Source organism: Mugil cephalus, chromosome 22, assembly GCF_022458985.1.
Source record: "Mugil cephalus isolate CIBA_MC_2020 chromosome 22, CIBA_Mcephalus_1.1, whole genome shotgun sequence".
Lineage (NCBI taxonomy): Eukaryota > Metazoa > Chordata > Actinopteri > Mugiliformes > Mugilidae > Mugil > Mugil cephalus.
This window is the reverse complement of record NC_061791.1, coordinates 10,395,104-10,411,356: the sequence shown is the minus strand read 5'-3', so window position 1 is coordinate 10,411,356 and position 16,253 is coordinate 10,395,104. Positions and strand designations below refer to the sequence as shown.

General features: G+C 41.1%; 1 protein-coding gene across 5 annotated transcripts in view; it reads left to right on the top strand.

The window, feature by feature from the left end:
• Window positions 1-47: 47 nt before the first annotated feature.
• Window positions 48-16,253, top strand: part of znf800b (zinc finger protein 800b) — a 33,000-nt gene continuing 16,794 nt past the window's right edge. For 2 of the 5 annotated variants that reach the window (XM_047574589.1, XM_047574588.1), the window contains exon 1: window positions 7,406-7,782. Coding sequence is in view for 2 of the 5 variants with exons in the window: in XM_047574585.1 (XP_047430541.1) it covers window positions 9,288-9,460 (173 nt within the window). In the remaining 3 variants the exon portion in view is untranslated. Of the gene's footprint in view, window positions 1,399-7,405; window positions 7,783-9,004; window positions 9,461-16,253 lie in introns of those variants that run through there. The other 3 variants (XM_047574590.1, XM_047574585.1, XM_047574586.1) reach the window with 3 other exon arrangements.

Genomic DNA, 16,253 nt, shown 5'->3' with positions numbered 1-16,253 from the left:
ATATCTCAACCACTGTTGGAAGAAGAGGAACGATCCTGCTTATGATGGTGATCCACTCACGTTTCCTGTTAGGGCTACTCCCAGGTTTTTGTCTTGTAGTGAAATATCTTGACATTATATCAACATAAAATTTGGGGCCCATAATAATATAAATACGTCTGTGTTAAGTTCCAGTTGCTCATTGTATTTAGCAGCAAATGTTAAAATGCAAACCTTAGCATTTAACTCCTCAAGTGCAGTGCTGTATCTCCTTACAGCCTCTACAAAAGCTTCCAATTTTTAGATTTTTAAACCACCAGCTATCATAATAAAATGTTATCACTCAAGTCAAGGCAACTTGACGTACCATTTAACTTTACTCAAAGCTTTTAATTTCTAAGAATAAATGCCGGCTTTGTTGGGCAACACCATTACTCTAACCTTGATTAACGGGAAAGGGCTCTTCTGAACTTTGAAAGAGGATCTGTTGCCAGGTCAAGGTCCACCTCTCAAGGCTGATAACACAAAAGCACTATTTTTTTCCCCCCTCTTCATACTACAGCGCTGCAGGCAAATTACCTATGTTGGCAAGCAAATGAAACCACAAACAAATTTTGTGGAGCGCAAAATTGGGAGCATAACAAGTGATCAGAAAGAAAGTCGTCCTCGATGCTAAGAGCAAAACCAGTTCTTTATGCTGCGTCTTTATCGGCCCCTGGCTTGGTAAACGCTTGACATCTCATAGCGAGAACCCCAGACCGATTTCCAGTGAAGATGTCCCTGAACTTTGACTTCAGTTCTGATTTTCTGTTTAGATGAAACATGAGCTTATGGCAGAACATAAAGTCAGATTGTTCCCTGGTGTCATTTTACAGACCTTTTCCCTCTGTAGCTCTGATTTTAGGTTATTATTGTTTACAGTGAAAACCGGCAACACAGACTCCATTTCTGCCCGAGACTGTCATTCAACAAATCTTCACTCAACCTCAGAAAGGACACTGCAGGCAGTAATTAGACATTTTTTTTTTTCCCAGCACTGAGCGTTTGTTGTCTCCTGTGTTTTATGGAAAAAGGTCAACAAGACGTTTTATGGGGCAAAGTAATGTTGTGGATTCAGTGTACACACAAAAAAAACCTCCAGATAAATATACTACGTCTTTTTTTAGATATGTGTTGCGTGCAGAGCTCAAACATCAAAGTGGGGAAAGTGGGAATACAGTTACATTAAGCAAAGACAATAAAAACATTTTTTGATTGTTTTTTGTGATTTAAAGTGACAATCTGGAAGTTCTTTGTTTCGTGTGTGTTTTTAACCTCACTTCCCAGATATCCAAATGTGGTGAATCATCGCTCAGTTGGAAAGCAGTCGGGAAAAAAAAAAAAAAAAAAAAAAAAAACAGCAGCTCCCTCCACAAACAGGTAAGTTTAAAAGCGTCTGTCCAAACAAACTCAGAAACATAACAGTGTTCATAAGATTAATTATCTGCAACACAACGATTTCTCAAAAAACATTTGTGAAGTATTGTGTAGTCTTGTAGTCCTGTAGTCTTGGCCGTGCCTAACTCCACCTACCTTCTGGCTCACCCAAAAATGGGTGGAGTCTTAATGGAGCTGAGGGAGGTTTCTGACGTCTATACAGTTTTGGTTAGTTAGTGAACTGAGACAATCTGTCCCCATCTGTCAATCAAAGTGCCCCCTCCTTTAATAATTCTTAAGTTCTGCTATAAATCTATGGGGATTGACTCACCTTTGGAGTCACCCTCAAGTGGGCATTAGAGGAACTACACATTTTCGTAGCCTTATAACTGCTTTATTTTTCAACCCCAATGGTTGCCGCTTGGTTCATAATACTACTTTCGTTAGTGTATACTCTTCTTTGATTAGTACTGCCTTCAAATAGTGTTGCTTTTGCCAACATTCTCACACAGAAATGCAAATCCATGCTGTGTAATTTTGCCAGGAATTTCTCCACAAACTGTTACTTCCTAATACTGTAAATGTAAAGACCAAAAAAAGTTAATTGATAATTTCATCAGTTGTGCCTCATGTGCCAGTAGAAACGGATACTTCCTGAATTAAAAATCTTTGCCTCTTTAAGTAATGTTGATATGAATTGTAACTAGAACAATCAGTGGTAGCACATCAAATCCGATAAATGTAGTAATGTGATTTCATATCTAATGAAGAATTCCCCAACACGAAACATCTGTTTCTATTTTTTTCATTGCTGACAGACAGTTCTTCTTATGGCTGTTGTAGCGAACAGCTAGTTTGTCATCAAGACTGAGTCAGATGTGACTGTAAGCCCACACAGTGTGATGAAAAAAGAGACAGAACAAAATGAAAAATAAAACTACAGGAAGAAAAGAAATTGCAGCTGGCTGCGAACAAATGAGTGAACACCTTTCCCATTATTTAAGCAGCATAAAATTTTATTTAACCTCCTCTAAAACTTACAGGACACAGTGTCATCCTTCATGACGTCAACATTAGCGAGGATAAGCTAACACTAGACTGAATGGTGCTGTTACATCCAAAACTGCATTTATTTTGCACAAATTTAACTTTTCGTTTGTATGGTTTTGTCAAATGAAAGTCTCGCCTTTTTATATTTCCTATTATCAGTGTCAGCATGATAAAAATTTTTGTGACTGATCCAGAACCAGCCCGGATCAGAAAGATTACATTTAGAATTTTAGTCCACTTCACTTCAGTGGAGTCAGTTTCAGTTAGTTTCAGTTTTATTTGAAGCGAAGTTCAGTCTGATCCAACGCTGGTGTTTACTCCAAGAACTCTTGTGAACATTTTTGACTAATTTCAGGAATCTTGGCTTCACCGCTGATTTAAAACAACAACTTCCTTGGTCTGTTTTCATGTAAAGGCTTTAGCTGAGAGTCAAACAGGTCTTTTTTTTTTTTTTTTTTTTTTTTAACACCAGTCCACCTTCCTGAGTTTTACTTTATGAATCTCAGATACTGTAAAACTTTGTGAAAGTCACTATCAGAAAACCTGTTTCCCACTTTACATTTTTGCTCTTCTCTTTATCTGTGTTATGTGAGGGGAATACGTCAAAAGACAGTTGAATTGTCCAACAGGTCCTTTAAGCAAGGGGGGGAAAAAAATCATTTGGCCTTTCTTATGTTAATTCTTTTATCTGAAAAAGCGAGTTAGCATGTGACAAGAGTCAGAAAGGAACAGAATCTCAGTTGGCAGGGAGAGGTGGGAAAAGACAAATTACACATGAAAACATGGAAGTGAAAGAAAGCTCATGACACCGCGTGGTCACGGTCTGTTGATGTCTTGATGCGAGGCCCCACAGATAGCTCCAGTGTTGGCGTCTGAGGCTGGTCTTCATGAGAGTTTTTTTTCCACTAAAAGAGCTGCCGAATGATTTTATTTGGATGGATCACGGCGTGCATTTCACCCGGTTATCGTGCCCGGCAGCTGAATATAAACGGAAATAAATTAGACTAAATACAACACACGGAACCAATCGTGATTAGATTATAAGGCGGAAACATAATGTGTTAAATGAGAAATAACAGAGGCCTGTGTAAACTGCCGAACACTGCTGTGGCAAACGCTGAACGTCATTGAAGTAGTGCCTGTAAGTACAGATGGCTCGACTGCCATCTATTACTGCTCTCCAGACAAATCACTACATCCAATTAGATTTATTTGAGCATGACATCCAGCAGGCATTTCCACCCGCTGCTTTCCTCAGTGCTTTTTACGTTAATGGGCCCAGAATGACATGCAGCAAAAAAAAAAAAAAAAAGTGTATTCCCAACAACATTGACACCTTGTGGTCAGTTAACTCTTAACATGAACCCATATCTCACCAGCCGCACCTCAGGTCAAAAGCGCCCGGGAAGAAATGTGATCCAGAACAAACTATGTTAACCTCAAAGTAAGGTGCAGCTCTTATTTAGTCTTCATTTATTCATATACTCCAGCTGGGATGAAAAATTACTGCACAGGTTGTCCTCTGAATTTACAATCACAGCAGCTATCACGCGGTTTCCAGGAGGTATCGGACGTCTAAGGGGAGCTGACTGGCAACATCAGTAGAGAGAAGGAAAAATAACCATAAAACACCTTATATTTTTTCGTTCAGTTTTAGAAAAGATGAACGAAAATGTGATTGCTGTGAATGTTTGGAGACTTTCATTACCTATACATGATTGTCACTTCCAGTATTTGCTTCAGTTGAATATCTTGTTTGGGGAACAGAAAAGATTTTGTCAACTGTTCATCTTGGTTTCTTTGGGCCCCTCTGGAAACACGTTGTACCCAACATCCTCACCAGTCGCTCCCACTTGTAGCCCTGTGCTGTAATTACAAACAGGCCATTTAAATTACCAGCACAAACGAATTATTTGTCATGCACAAAAAAAAAAAAAAAAGTGTCCAAACATGTCACTAGGTGGTGTGATAAATGCAGCCTGCATGTAATTGAGAAGATAAAAGCTCTCGGCTCTATTCGACCACGTCCATGAATGCCGAGGAGTTTCTCCCCCCATTGCAAACAGCATTCTTATGATAATGGAATAATGCTGGTGCTTTAGTTAATTGTGCATAGGCGATAGTGGTGGGCACCTTTTGTTGTGGGCTCTCATGAGGCTAAAGGAAAGAGCTGGCAGGGATTATAACTCTTATAGGACTTCTCAAAATCCCCCTAAAATCCATACTTGATACCCACTCTGCATTCAGTGTGTTGAGTGTTTTTCTTTATTGGATTTGGTGTGTTTTTAGGGGGTGTGTTCAGGTTAGTTTTTTTTTTTTTGGATTTCTACCAAATGCCCCCTGACCTTAGGACAAAATCAAATATATATTTTTAAGTAGCTCAAGATGTTGCCAGAATAATGCCAGGATCATTTACAACAGGTGTAAAATCAGTTTGCTCACACTGTTGGCCCCCATCAAGATTCCATCCTGTTGTGGGTAAAGTGGGACAGCGACTTGCCTAAAGTGGGACACTTTACTTAAGAACTTGTGCTAACTTAAGCTCTAACCATGTGGCTGCTGTTAGATGTTTGAAGAGGGTATTTTCTCTCTTTCCTTTTTGAATTTCAAGGATCTGAACTCATACAGGTTTCTCACTCAAATGAACTTCCAGGTGAGATGTGAGCTCATTGGCTGGTTTGATTTGAGACCACCCTAGCAAGTTGCTCTTATGCTACATGTACATATACACATATTCTCATTTGCATGTAATTACTGGCACATTTCTAGATTTACAGTGTATGGAGTCCATAAGAAAGCCTCCTCGTGCTATTTATGAGTTTACAACTGGTGATGTGTTAACTTTTACCGAAATAGCAGAGGCCAAGGCAGTTAATTGTTTTTCAGTGGATATGGTGATTTAGCCATGTCAAATTAGACTTTTGATTTTCTTAACAACCCCAACTTTTCGTTACTTGCTACACTTTGTCACCTGCCTATTAGCTTGTGAAACAAGCTAAACTAAACTAATGCAATGAAAATGGAACTTGTGGTTAAAACATGTGAAGTTACATGGTTGGTGTGAATACCACTTCTTGACAAGGAAAAGCAAAGTATCAGCATTTCCTCAGTCACATTATACAATTACAAAGAAAACACTTTATGTCGAAACAATCAGCTATTAATAACTTACGATCCACCTCTGCTATTTCTGAAACTTATGAGCAGCGTAAGTCGAGAGAGGGAGCTGTGAGGCTAACAATTTGGCAGGGTGACAAGCAAGTAATGTAATGTAAGGAAATGCAAATGGAAATGAAAGGATGAGGCCGCTGGGAATATCAGTGTTTTCCTCACATGTGTGATTATGAAATATGAGGAAATGCGCAACGGCATATGCGGCTGAATCACTAAATATTAACTTGCCATTCACACACTTCCCAAAACCTCTGCATACATGTCACAAGACACAATTTCCACTTACAATAGTGTGCCCACAGGAGGGGGTGACAGATCCCTGTTTGTAGGCACCAACGGACCTCCATACATACAGTTACAAAACATTGATTCTTGTTTAACTATTTGCCTTTAACTGATCATTTGAGCACCATAAGCTGTGTGATTTTAACTGCAGGCTGTTCTGTTTTCCACATTGTTAAAGGTTTATGCAGTTGCTGCAAATACCAGTTATTTGAACTTTAACAGTGTGCCTCGAAACCAGTCAATGTTCTTCTCACCTGCCCAGTCATACAGTTATTTTTAACAGTTAATTGTTTTGTTTTTGCCAGGTGTTGCCAATTAACTAATTCTCTGTACCTTTTAATTAACAGTCTTGTCAATTAGCTAGCAATATTAGGCTAACTACTAGCGCAGTTGTGAAGTCTGTTTAATTCAGATGGTTGGTTAATATGTGGTTGTAAGAAATTATTAATTTGACACAAAGTTCAGTGTCATTGAGCTATTAATAAGAAATAGCCACAAAAAACGGTTTCATTTTCAAAAGTATGGGAACAAGGTAAGAGTCTGCTAGCTTAGCGTTAGCCACCTTAGCTTTTTGTAGACACTGTAGTTGTGAGCTTTATTATTATTATTATTATTATCATTATTGTTATTGTTATTATTATTATTAACTTAGAGGAATGTTTAAACTTTAGTACCACTTTGTTATTTAAACGTTAAAGCTAACCTATCAGCGTTATCTTGCGAGCTAGGCTAACTAGCTTGGAGACACAAGCTAAATTTATACACAGCGGAATTAGCCCCAAACCACGTAATATTACCAAACTGCTCATGTTTATGACGTGAAAGATAAACGTGGGTAAAATTTGTTATTGTGGCAAGAAATGAAGTAAGGCTAAACATTTATTCGACATAAATTACTTAGCGACGTACACTAGAGTTTAGCCGCACAGCTAGCGAACCAAACACAGAACAGCTTTTAGATGTTGATAACTACAATTACACTGTATTGTGACCAAATGTGAATCAACAGTTGAGTCAAGATAAGCCTGTTTTTGTCATTTTAGACTCTATGGAAATAGTTTAATTTCATAAGAACCACTTAAATTGTGTCTGTGTTTGTGTATATATCCTATTAATTGACTTATTTGCATATATACTCGTGAGTACCGTCCAAGAGTTTGGTGAGTTAAATACTATACTTCTGTTATTTAAGATCCAAGCCAGGAACATAAACTTCAAAGATGCTGTTAACATCTAGAATAATGGCTGGGTATAGTTATAAATCATCTACAGGGGAAAACTGGGAAATGAAACAAAACGTATACCCTTAATCTGGAATAGTCATCAAATTTTTGGTCACAACCTAAATGTCCGTTTCAGTTTAGTCCTGCACTCGTTAATTTAGTGGGCGAGTTTCGGTAAATTTGTGATATAAAGTCTCTAATCTGTTGGATTAAGTTCTGGGAGGGTGTAACCACCCCTGTTGTACTTTGCGTTTGCGTCGCGGACTCTCGTGGAGAGCTCTGTGTCCTCAAAAGGTTGCGCGTTTTGGGGGATAAATCGCCACTGCAACCGTGGCCGCGGTTAAAACCCGGACGATTGTTAAAGTTCTTCTAAATCGTGAGAGGTTTCATCCTTTATTTTCTTGCAGTGTCGCATTAAAGTGTGGATATTGCCCGCAGAAATTGGACGTAGAGGGTGCACCTTTGCGCAGAGACTGGCTATACGCTGAGAGGCTCCTCTGGGTGCACAAAGACAGCGGCTCGCAGAGGAACTTGTTCGGAGTGAACCGGGGACGCTGGGAGGCGAAATAAACAATCTCCGGACTCGAAGTAGCGACGGTCGCGCAGGTTTATCCCTCGAAACACAATATTCCGCCACCCATCCAAGAAATACAAGGTAAGGACTTGTTTTTAATGCGTTTAAGCGGGACTGGAGGGCTGCGGAGCGGGTTAAACCTCCTCGCTTTGGCTTCCCGAGCATGGTTGTTTTTGCAGAAAATGGCGTCATCGCCCTCTTGTTTCTGCCTGGCCGCGGTGGGGAGAGGAATAGTTTCGGAGACTTGTAGCAGCCTTTACACGTAGCGTTCACTTCCTCAAAGATGAAATCACCTGCCCCGATGTGTTTTATTCAACAGCAAGCGGTCAAAATAGAAGATAGCTCGCGATTTCGCTCGGCAGAAGGACGCGCAAAGATGGAAGGGTCACCGGTCCTGTGCGCCAAGCTGCTTCTTGGAAAAGGTGGCACGGAGCCGCAAAACGCAGCGTTTTACATTCATAATGTTTCCATTCTCACCGGCTCCAAGCGAATCCAAATGACCGCGGATGGTTTACTGTTATTACCATAGTGGTGACAGGCGTATTTATGGGAGTGCTGCACCTTGTCTTTGTGTGTATTTTATTCGGGTTAGCTCGTTTTTACGCCGCACTCCCCTGCCATGCTGCAATCGTTATGAGGGGCCTCTCTTCTACGGCTTGAAAGGTGCATTTTATACTTGGCTTTTCCTTTGATCAAGTTAAGCTGCGCCTTTGTTGCTCAAAATAGTGGCGTTTTTAGGCTGACAATATAACCGTGTAAAAACAGATTTTCGGGGATAATGGGGGCGATGCAAATCGTGCCATGAGAACGGCGACTGCCCTGCGCTTTGGTTCGCTGCTTGCCAGGCGAGGACAGCCTGAATGAGATAAAAAATAAAAGTCTTTTGGACGAATCACACAGTTTGCACAAAACTGGGGAAGTCCGGCGCTGCGCAATGATTGTGCTGTCGCTTTGCGCAGAGAGAACAGTGGCAGCTGCTGTAACCGCCGCCACCATTTCGCCGCGATATTTTTTGTGTGTGTTGGCCAACCTTTTGTAAATAGTTGGGGACTCTTGGATAAAAGAGCACAATAGTATTCATGCGGGCCCTTTATGGCCTGTGAATGTGGTCCTAAGTCCCACTCCGGCTGTCCTGTCTTTCCCCGTCAGCTACGTGCATGCGTCCTAGCACTGGCCACCACACATCCACCATAGCGAGGCCACTGGATTCCCTGTGTATACGCTCTGCTTGGTTCCTCGTGTGGCCAAAAGTCGATGACTGATCGCTTGTCGAGTGTCATAGCACAGGCCACTGGGATCAGATCGAAACAACCACAAAACATCAGCCACGGAGACTGCACATCGCTCGCCCCGTGCACATTTTTATTAAGTTTCCTGAGTTATGCAACCGCATCCCCGTAGAGCGAACTGCTCATCCGCCTTTATTTACTCGGCGCCCATCATCGGATGGATATTTCTGTGTGTAAAATCTGGTGAACTGGACCAGTCCCCGCGGCGACGACACTGAATTAGTAAGATATGTCATTTGCAAATCACCAAGTGCCATTTGCGTCACAGCCCGCGGCCTCGCACGCCCATGGGGGGCGATGGAGTTGCAAATGGAGACTGTGTGTGAGTGTGCTGACGCTGCCCCAGCTGAAAGGGAACCAATAGACACGGACCCGGGCGGCAACAATCTCTGTGCGCTTCCACTCTCCAGCAGTGCACCGACTTGGAGGTCCGTATCGATACGGAAGATCGCGCCGTTTATTCGGAATGGGTGAGTTTCCACCGCTCTGCCTGGGATGCGTAAGTGGATGCGTGCACACGCTGGTGGAACCTGCTACACGGCTCGACAGGCCGGCCGGAGAGGAGTATATCCGTCCGGTCCGTCCCTCGTGGTGCTCGGTGCATGTGGCTATTGTGGACTCGCTCATGTGTGGATAAACGTCTTTCCACTGGATCGTGCTGATATGACCGTAAAACCTTTATTAACAGCGCAGAGAATAAAGTCGGATTACGAGTCGGACGCTGGATAGACACTCAGTCCTTTTTTTTCTGTGTTACATCCACGGCGCGCCACGCGTTTCTGGTTTGGAGATGAACAGGGCGTTTTAATCCAGAAACGTTTTATTTGTTGCCGTTGCGCTTTTGGGCACTGCGCATGGTCTCCTCCACCAGACCTCACAGAACACGGGCAGAAAGTCGTGAAATCCTCACGTGCGGATTCTTCAAGCGTGGAAAACTCTTAAAAGATTATGTCGTGAAAGAAATACATTTATATTGTATCACTAGTCTGATTAGTAACACACTGATACTATAACAACCACTGTAGCTTTAAATTTAATGTAGAGTTTAAATAGAAAGCAGGTTTAAGACAGTGTGACCGAAACGTTTAAGTGTGTTAAACTGCAGCATTATAGAGATAATGCAAATGTGAAACATTTTAATTGAATTAGTAATATTATCTAACACATGTGATGAAAATGTCTGTGCTGTCTATAGAAAAGGCTTCATGTTCAGCCAAGTTATGTACCCTGAAACATGCTCCCAAAGTTAAAGCTGCTGCCCTGATGTTATGAGAGACTGTATTTAGTTTGTGTTTGAAACTTTGTGCTGCATGTGTCTGTTTTTAGTATTTGATTATGGCATTGCATGCGCTTTAGAGGTTCCGATGCATATGTGCTTGAAGCTGACCGGCCTGTCCCTGTAATGTTAGCCACTCAAAAGGCTATAACAGAATACATGACTGACTTGGACACAATGGAGATGGTCAGTCTAACCTTCAGGAGTAAGATGAATGCTTAACTAGGACACGAGTGTAGATGACAAAGTGGGTTAAGAAACTAAAATAAACCAAAGTTTACAGCATTGTCCTGCATAAATCACATCCATTCATGTCTGTTGTCCTGCACATAGTTTAATATTTATGATATAATTTGCATTTGCAAGTCTTTTGAGGGCCTCTGCTGGACTTACAGCTGCCAAGGCTGCCTGGTCCTCTCTCTTCCTAAGGTATCGCAGGTGTCATTGGTTTTTAGCGGAGAGGCTGCTGACGACCACAACAGTTTAATGATGTCACTATGTGATTCAGTCGGTTTAATGATGCAGTGTTTTGTTCGGTCACTGAGTCAGCTTGTCAAACCAATGCGCAAGTGAAGTCAGTCAACAAATCTATTAACCTGCCAGTCACGCAACCAAGCAGCAAGGCTAAATAAATAAATAACAATGCAGTCAGCCGGACAACTAGGAAATCAGAGGCAATTAGTAAGAAAGCTCATTGTGGAGTGAAAGGGGAGGATAATTATCCCGTAGGACAGGATGGTGTGGCGGGATGTTTTGAGAGTGCCCACAAACCAGTTAGTAAGTCCAGCAGCCTAAACAAAACATCTTGCTTTGTTGTATTTGTAGTATTTGACTTCTTAGAAAGCATATGTTTAAGTCTGTTGCCCCCATTACATGCTATGTGTGCCCGTTCCGTATTTCATAGGAACCGTCACTGTCACTTTGCATTTCACCATCTATACTACTCGCACTTAATTATACATCTACATGTGATTTTAGTGACCAGATTTCAAAGACTGTGAGCTGAGCATCCACACCTGCCCTGAAAATGCCCATTATGCATGTCCCATGGCTACATTTATTTAAATCTGTGTCCGTGTTCCTTTTCCCTTTTTTTTTTTTTTTCCCCTCGCTCTGCTGCTGCTGCGTCTCTTTACATTGCTCTAATGTGCCGTGCGCTTGCTTTGATTTAGGACTACACAATGTGCCATACAAAATTCCTTTCATATCTGCTCTGGAAGCTCCAATGGCAAATTTTAGTCTGATTTAACAATTATGGACCGGCTGTTCTGCCACCAAGTGTGTTCTGGCATGAAGTTGAGCTTATTTCAGACCCTAAACAGCGAATGTTGCAGTGCAATAGACTTTGTTAAGCAAAGACATCTGGACAGGAATATTTGGTGTTCAGGAGACTGATTAATTTGTTGCCACAGCAATGTCAGGGTTTCCTACTGTAGTAGCATGACATTTCCACACTGAAGACCAACTAGCGTTTATTATGTGACATCCTATGCATGTTTCTGGGCACATGTTGCATATTTTAGAGTCAGCGTTTTGCTTATCTGCTTAATCGGATGATTGTCTTGTCTTGTTGCCTCATCAACTCTATTTTCCTGAGCATCGTGTTATGAATGCGCCGAATAAATGCATCACAAAAGACTGCATAACATAGGGTAACAAAGAATTATTTTTCTCCAAACATCACGACAGATGGAGCCCTAGTTCCCTACATGGGTCATACACTCAGTTATTGGCCAGTCGAATGAACTCCAGATAGCCGTCAGCTGCCCTCAGCTTAATTGGAGTCAGTTTGGTAGCGAAGTTAGATAGTACGAAGCTTGAAGACGGACAAATTCACAGTATTGAATAGTGTTTTGTCTCAGATTTTCTTAAGTGTTTAGAGTTACTGTCCTGGTGAGGAAAACTACACTCTCTTTATTTACTGTATTTGTTTGTTTTGGTTTTGCAGATGCAGGTGTCACAGGCGAGCTCATTGTGTACACTAGTGAAAACTAATGTATGACAGTCCTGCGATAAATCTCATCTTTGTGAAGGTTGTGGTATTCATCGTTTGTTTAAAATAACTGAGAGAGCTCCTCATTCAACTCTTCACTGTGGAGGCTGTGGTCACGAGTGTTATTGAACTGTATGTACAGTCACAGAGGAGGATTTAATGCTGGACTGTTATATTAGAACACATTTGTTGTCACTAGCGTACCTAATGAATTGGCAAAGGGGTGTAGATGTGGAGAAGTAGAAATTGAAGGGAAGTTTTAAAATGTCAGCGAGAGTTAACGGCTCCTGTAGTGTTTGTTTGGGAGCTGTATTTTATATATGTGCTGTATAAAATAAGCTTAAAATCCTTTATCTTGTGCTTGTACACGTGCTCCAGACTTAATCTTTTTACACCTTAGTGCCTAAAATGCCTACAGTGTGTTTGTGTACAGACATGGCATTTGGGTCAAGTGTGACAACAAGACAGTTACCGTGTTTGCTAGAACATTCAGAGTAGGAAAGTACGTGAAGAGTCACAACTGCAACACACTGGTATCTTTTCACGCACTGGGGAACTCTGTCAGTAGGCCACCTCACTGTTTCCATCCTCTCCTGTGGTATCAGTGGTGTGTCTGCCAGCAGTCAGCATCATGTCAGAGAGTGGAGTCCCTCCATTAGGAGGAAGTCCTGTCAGGCTGCCTCTGCACAGCCATAGGCAATAACTATTAGAAGACCGTGACTGCTGCCACACATCTGGTGGCTCCACACAGGCGCCCTTACAGAAGATACAACATTAACATGCTCACATTTGTCGGCTAAAACATTACACACACTGATGTTTTTTGTGCAGGAAAGGAGAAAGGTTTTCTGTTTTTCTGACATGGATTTATCTCGTCTGTTGCCTCTTAAAGGGCGACTGAGGATTCGTCTTCTAAAATAACTGATGTTCCCTAATGGGAGACCCATTGACAAATTGATTTGCGTCTGGCACTAGACAGAATTCACTCCGGATTACGAGTGGAGGAGAAACTCCCGACATATCTGTGTAAAATTGACGTCAGGTGACTTGCTTTGCTGGAAGCGATTATAATGTAAAAATAATCTTGGGTGAGAGTCATGAGAATTTTACAGGTGGAAAATGGCTACTCGGACTGTGAGTCATGGAGGTGGGCTACTAGGTAGTGGGTGATTTGTTCAGAGTGGTTATTTTCAGAATTTAACTATTAGCCATATGTGATTACTCCTGTGGATCGTCAGCCTTAAGGTTTTATTTCCTAGTGCCTGGGGCACGTCAGTCATGTCTCACACTTCCTTCCCGGCAAAGGCTCCTGTTATTCACCACTTTTTGCAGTATTAGCCATTGTTCCAGTGTTACACTGATCATCAGCAGTTGTTTACCAAGTGCCAGTGAAGAAGAAGGAAGGAAATGCCTCTTTCAAAATTTTTTTTTTTCCATTGATCTTTTGAAATTGGTCTTTCAGCGTTTGCAGAGCACAGATTTGGTTTCATTTTCTCTGACATTTCCTTTGTGGGCTTTCATGAAATCAAAAGTGATGGCATCATTAATCTCAGCCATCAAAATATTTAGCTTTCAACATTAAAGGGTTAAGTTTGGGCTGGAATATGATTGATAATGAACAGCTTCGCCTTCTGATCTGCATCTATTAATGAGCCGAGCGTATACTCGAAGGTTTGATCGAGGGCGTCTCACCATCCTGAAATCCTTCGTTTGAGCTCAGGACACTTTCACTCTCATTACCTGAGTCAGAACAGGAGTCACTACTTCATAAGCATATCTGTCTGTTGCCGTGGAAACGGGAGAGTCCCATGTGTTGGTGTTTGAGTGGTATTATTGGCACACGTGTACAGCTAAATGTGTTTGTTTTAGCCCCCTTCGTAGGACGTGCTCTTTAAAAGAAAATACACGATATTAAAGACAGCAAACTCTGTGTGTGTGTGTGTGTCCAGCAGACTGTTGAGAAGGGCTTCATAAAAACTTGACAAGCAGCAAAGTAATTAGCTGCTGCCGGTCTTGGGGTGAGCTTCCAAACCTTCTCGACATTCAAATGAGCTTCGGGATCTCGAGATGAACCTGTTTGTTGATTACACTTTAAAACCGATGCTGTGGATGTGAGTAGTTTTACAAAGATGCCCCCTAATGAACAGAGGTTTTTATCTGCAGTTTTCTGAAATTACCATTTACATTTTCTGTAACAACTTTTTCTCATTCAGGATGAGTGCATCCCAGCGTGCGTTAGGTAAACCACAGAGAAACGGGTTGTCAGCGCCCACAGAGCGAATAGATGAACACGGACTGATGTAGAGTCCTCAACAGAGCTGCACGCTTTTACACTGTGGAGGGAAAATCACAGCTATGTTGTGACAACGTGCAGAACACACACAGAAAGCCCATATTTTTTCCATTATTCAAGTCCATTATCAGAATTATACCTTAACTAAAATGAACTTTATTTATTTAATAAAGGAATTTAACTTTTAAATGAGGCTGTTTCCCGACTCTGCTCATCTGTAGAGGAGACAGACTTTTCAGTCAAAGTCCTGATTTCCCATTATAGTTAATGGCTGGTGTTAATCTCCCTCCGTGATATAAATAGAACCTGGATAGGTGCAGAAAGTATTAATGTGCCTGCTTACAATTTATTTTAATAGTTCCTTTTCACTCCGATTGTGTCCTTATTACAGCTCGGTGCCAAATCCTAAAGGTTCAAGAATGACCTATAGCATCTCTCTGTCACTTTTCTTTCACATATTTTGAGGTTTAGACGTGACTGTGCCTTTCTATGCTGCTGAATACATGTAATCTGACACTCGCTAACAGCATCTGTCATTTGTTGTGAACTGACATCACATCCCACTTCTGACAAACTGGCGTTTCCTCATATGCTCTCCTTCACTTGAGGCTCCACTCCAGTTGTGCTCATCTGTTAAGTGGCGGCTCCGTCACTGCAAGTATCCTCTGATGTCGTGTCACTTAAGTTCTAGTTCATCATCGACACTTCTAAAAGCAGGTATTCAGAAACGCCTCCAGCCTGAATTTGTAGAATGTATAATAAAAATAAATCATATAAAGTCTAATTATCCCACTGATTGGATATTTGATATAAAAGTAAATTGCCAAGTCCATTAAGTGACACTGACATGATGCACAAAGCCATTTCTGATTGTATTTACATGCTGAAACCATAAGTGTAACATAACATCTACGCAGCTGTTTCTGTGCAATGCATTTAATTTAATTTCCTTACATACAGTCCACGTTGGACCTTTACATGCACTTAGGTTCAAGTCGTTTAAATTGATTTTGAACCACTCCTCAGATTCCATTTAAACAAACTAGATTTTGTCCAGTTTTGTGGGTTAGGACATCTAATTTATGCACAACATCAGTAATGCTTCAAACAGTTGTTAACACAAATGGAATGATTATTCCAATTTTAATTCACTATATTTGATTAATGGGTTAAAAGTGACTCAAAAGAAGACGTGTCATTCCTTTAGAAGCTTCTGATCGAGTAATTGACATCATTTCAGTCAATTTGAGACGTAATTGTGGATGTATATCAAAGCCTCAAAAACAAATCTGAAGATATCAGCCAAGACTTCAGAAAAGAAACTATGGACATCTAAAAGTTTGGTCTACTGACCTATTTACAAGGCTTAAATATATTAGTAAATAAATATCAGGAACTGTGGAAAGAGGAGTTTAAATGTATTTGGTTTTTACAAACAGTCTCTTATTATACACCAGTGACTTCTGATATGTTCCTTACAGATAAATTAGCTAATTAAGTTGTGCCGTTGCACCTGCTACTGTTACGACAATGAAGCAGGGCTGCAAGTTTGTAAATTAACTGAACTGCACCAAGCAAAGTTACATGTTTCAGTGTTGTATCACCACTGTGACCTCTTGTCTGTGCTGCTCCGTGCTACATGTTTAGTGTTTTTAGAGATGTCACAAGACTACAAAACTTTTCTACTAGGAAAATATTATA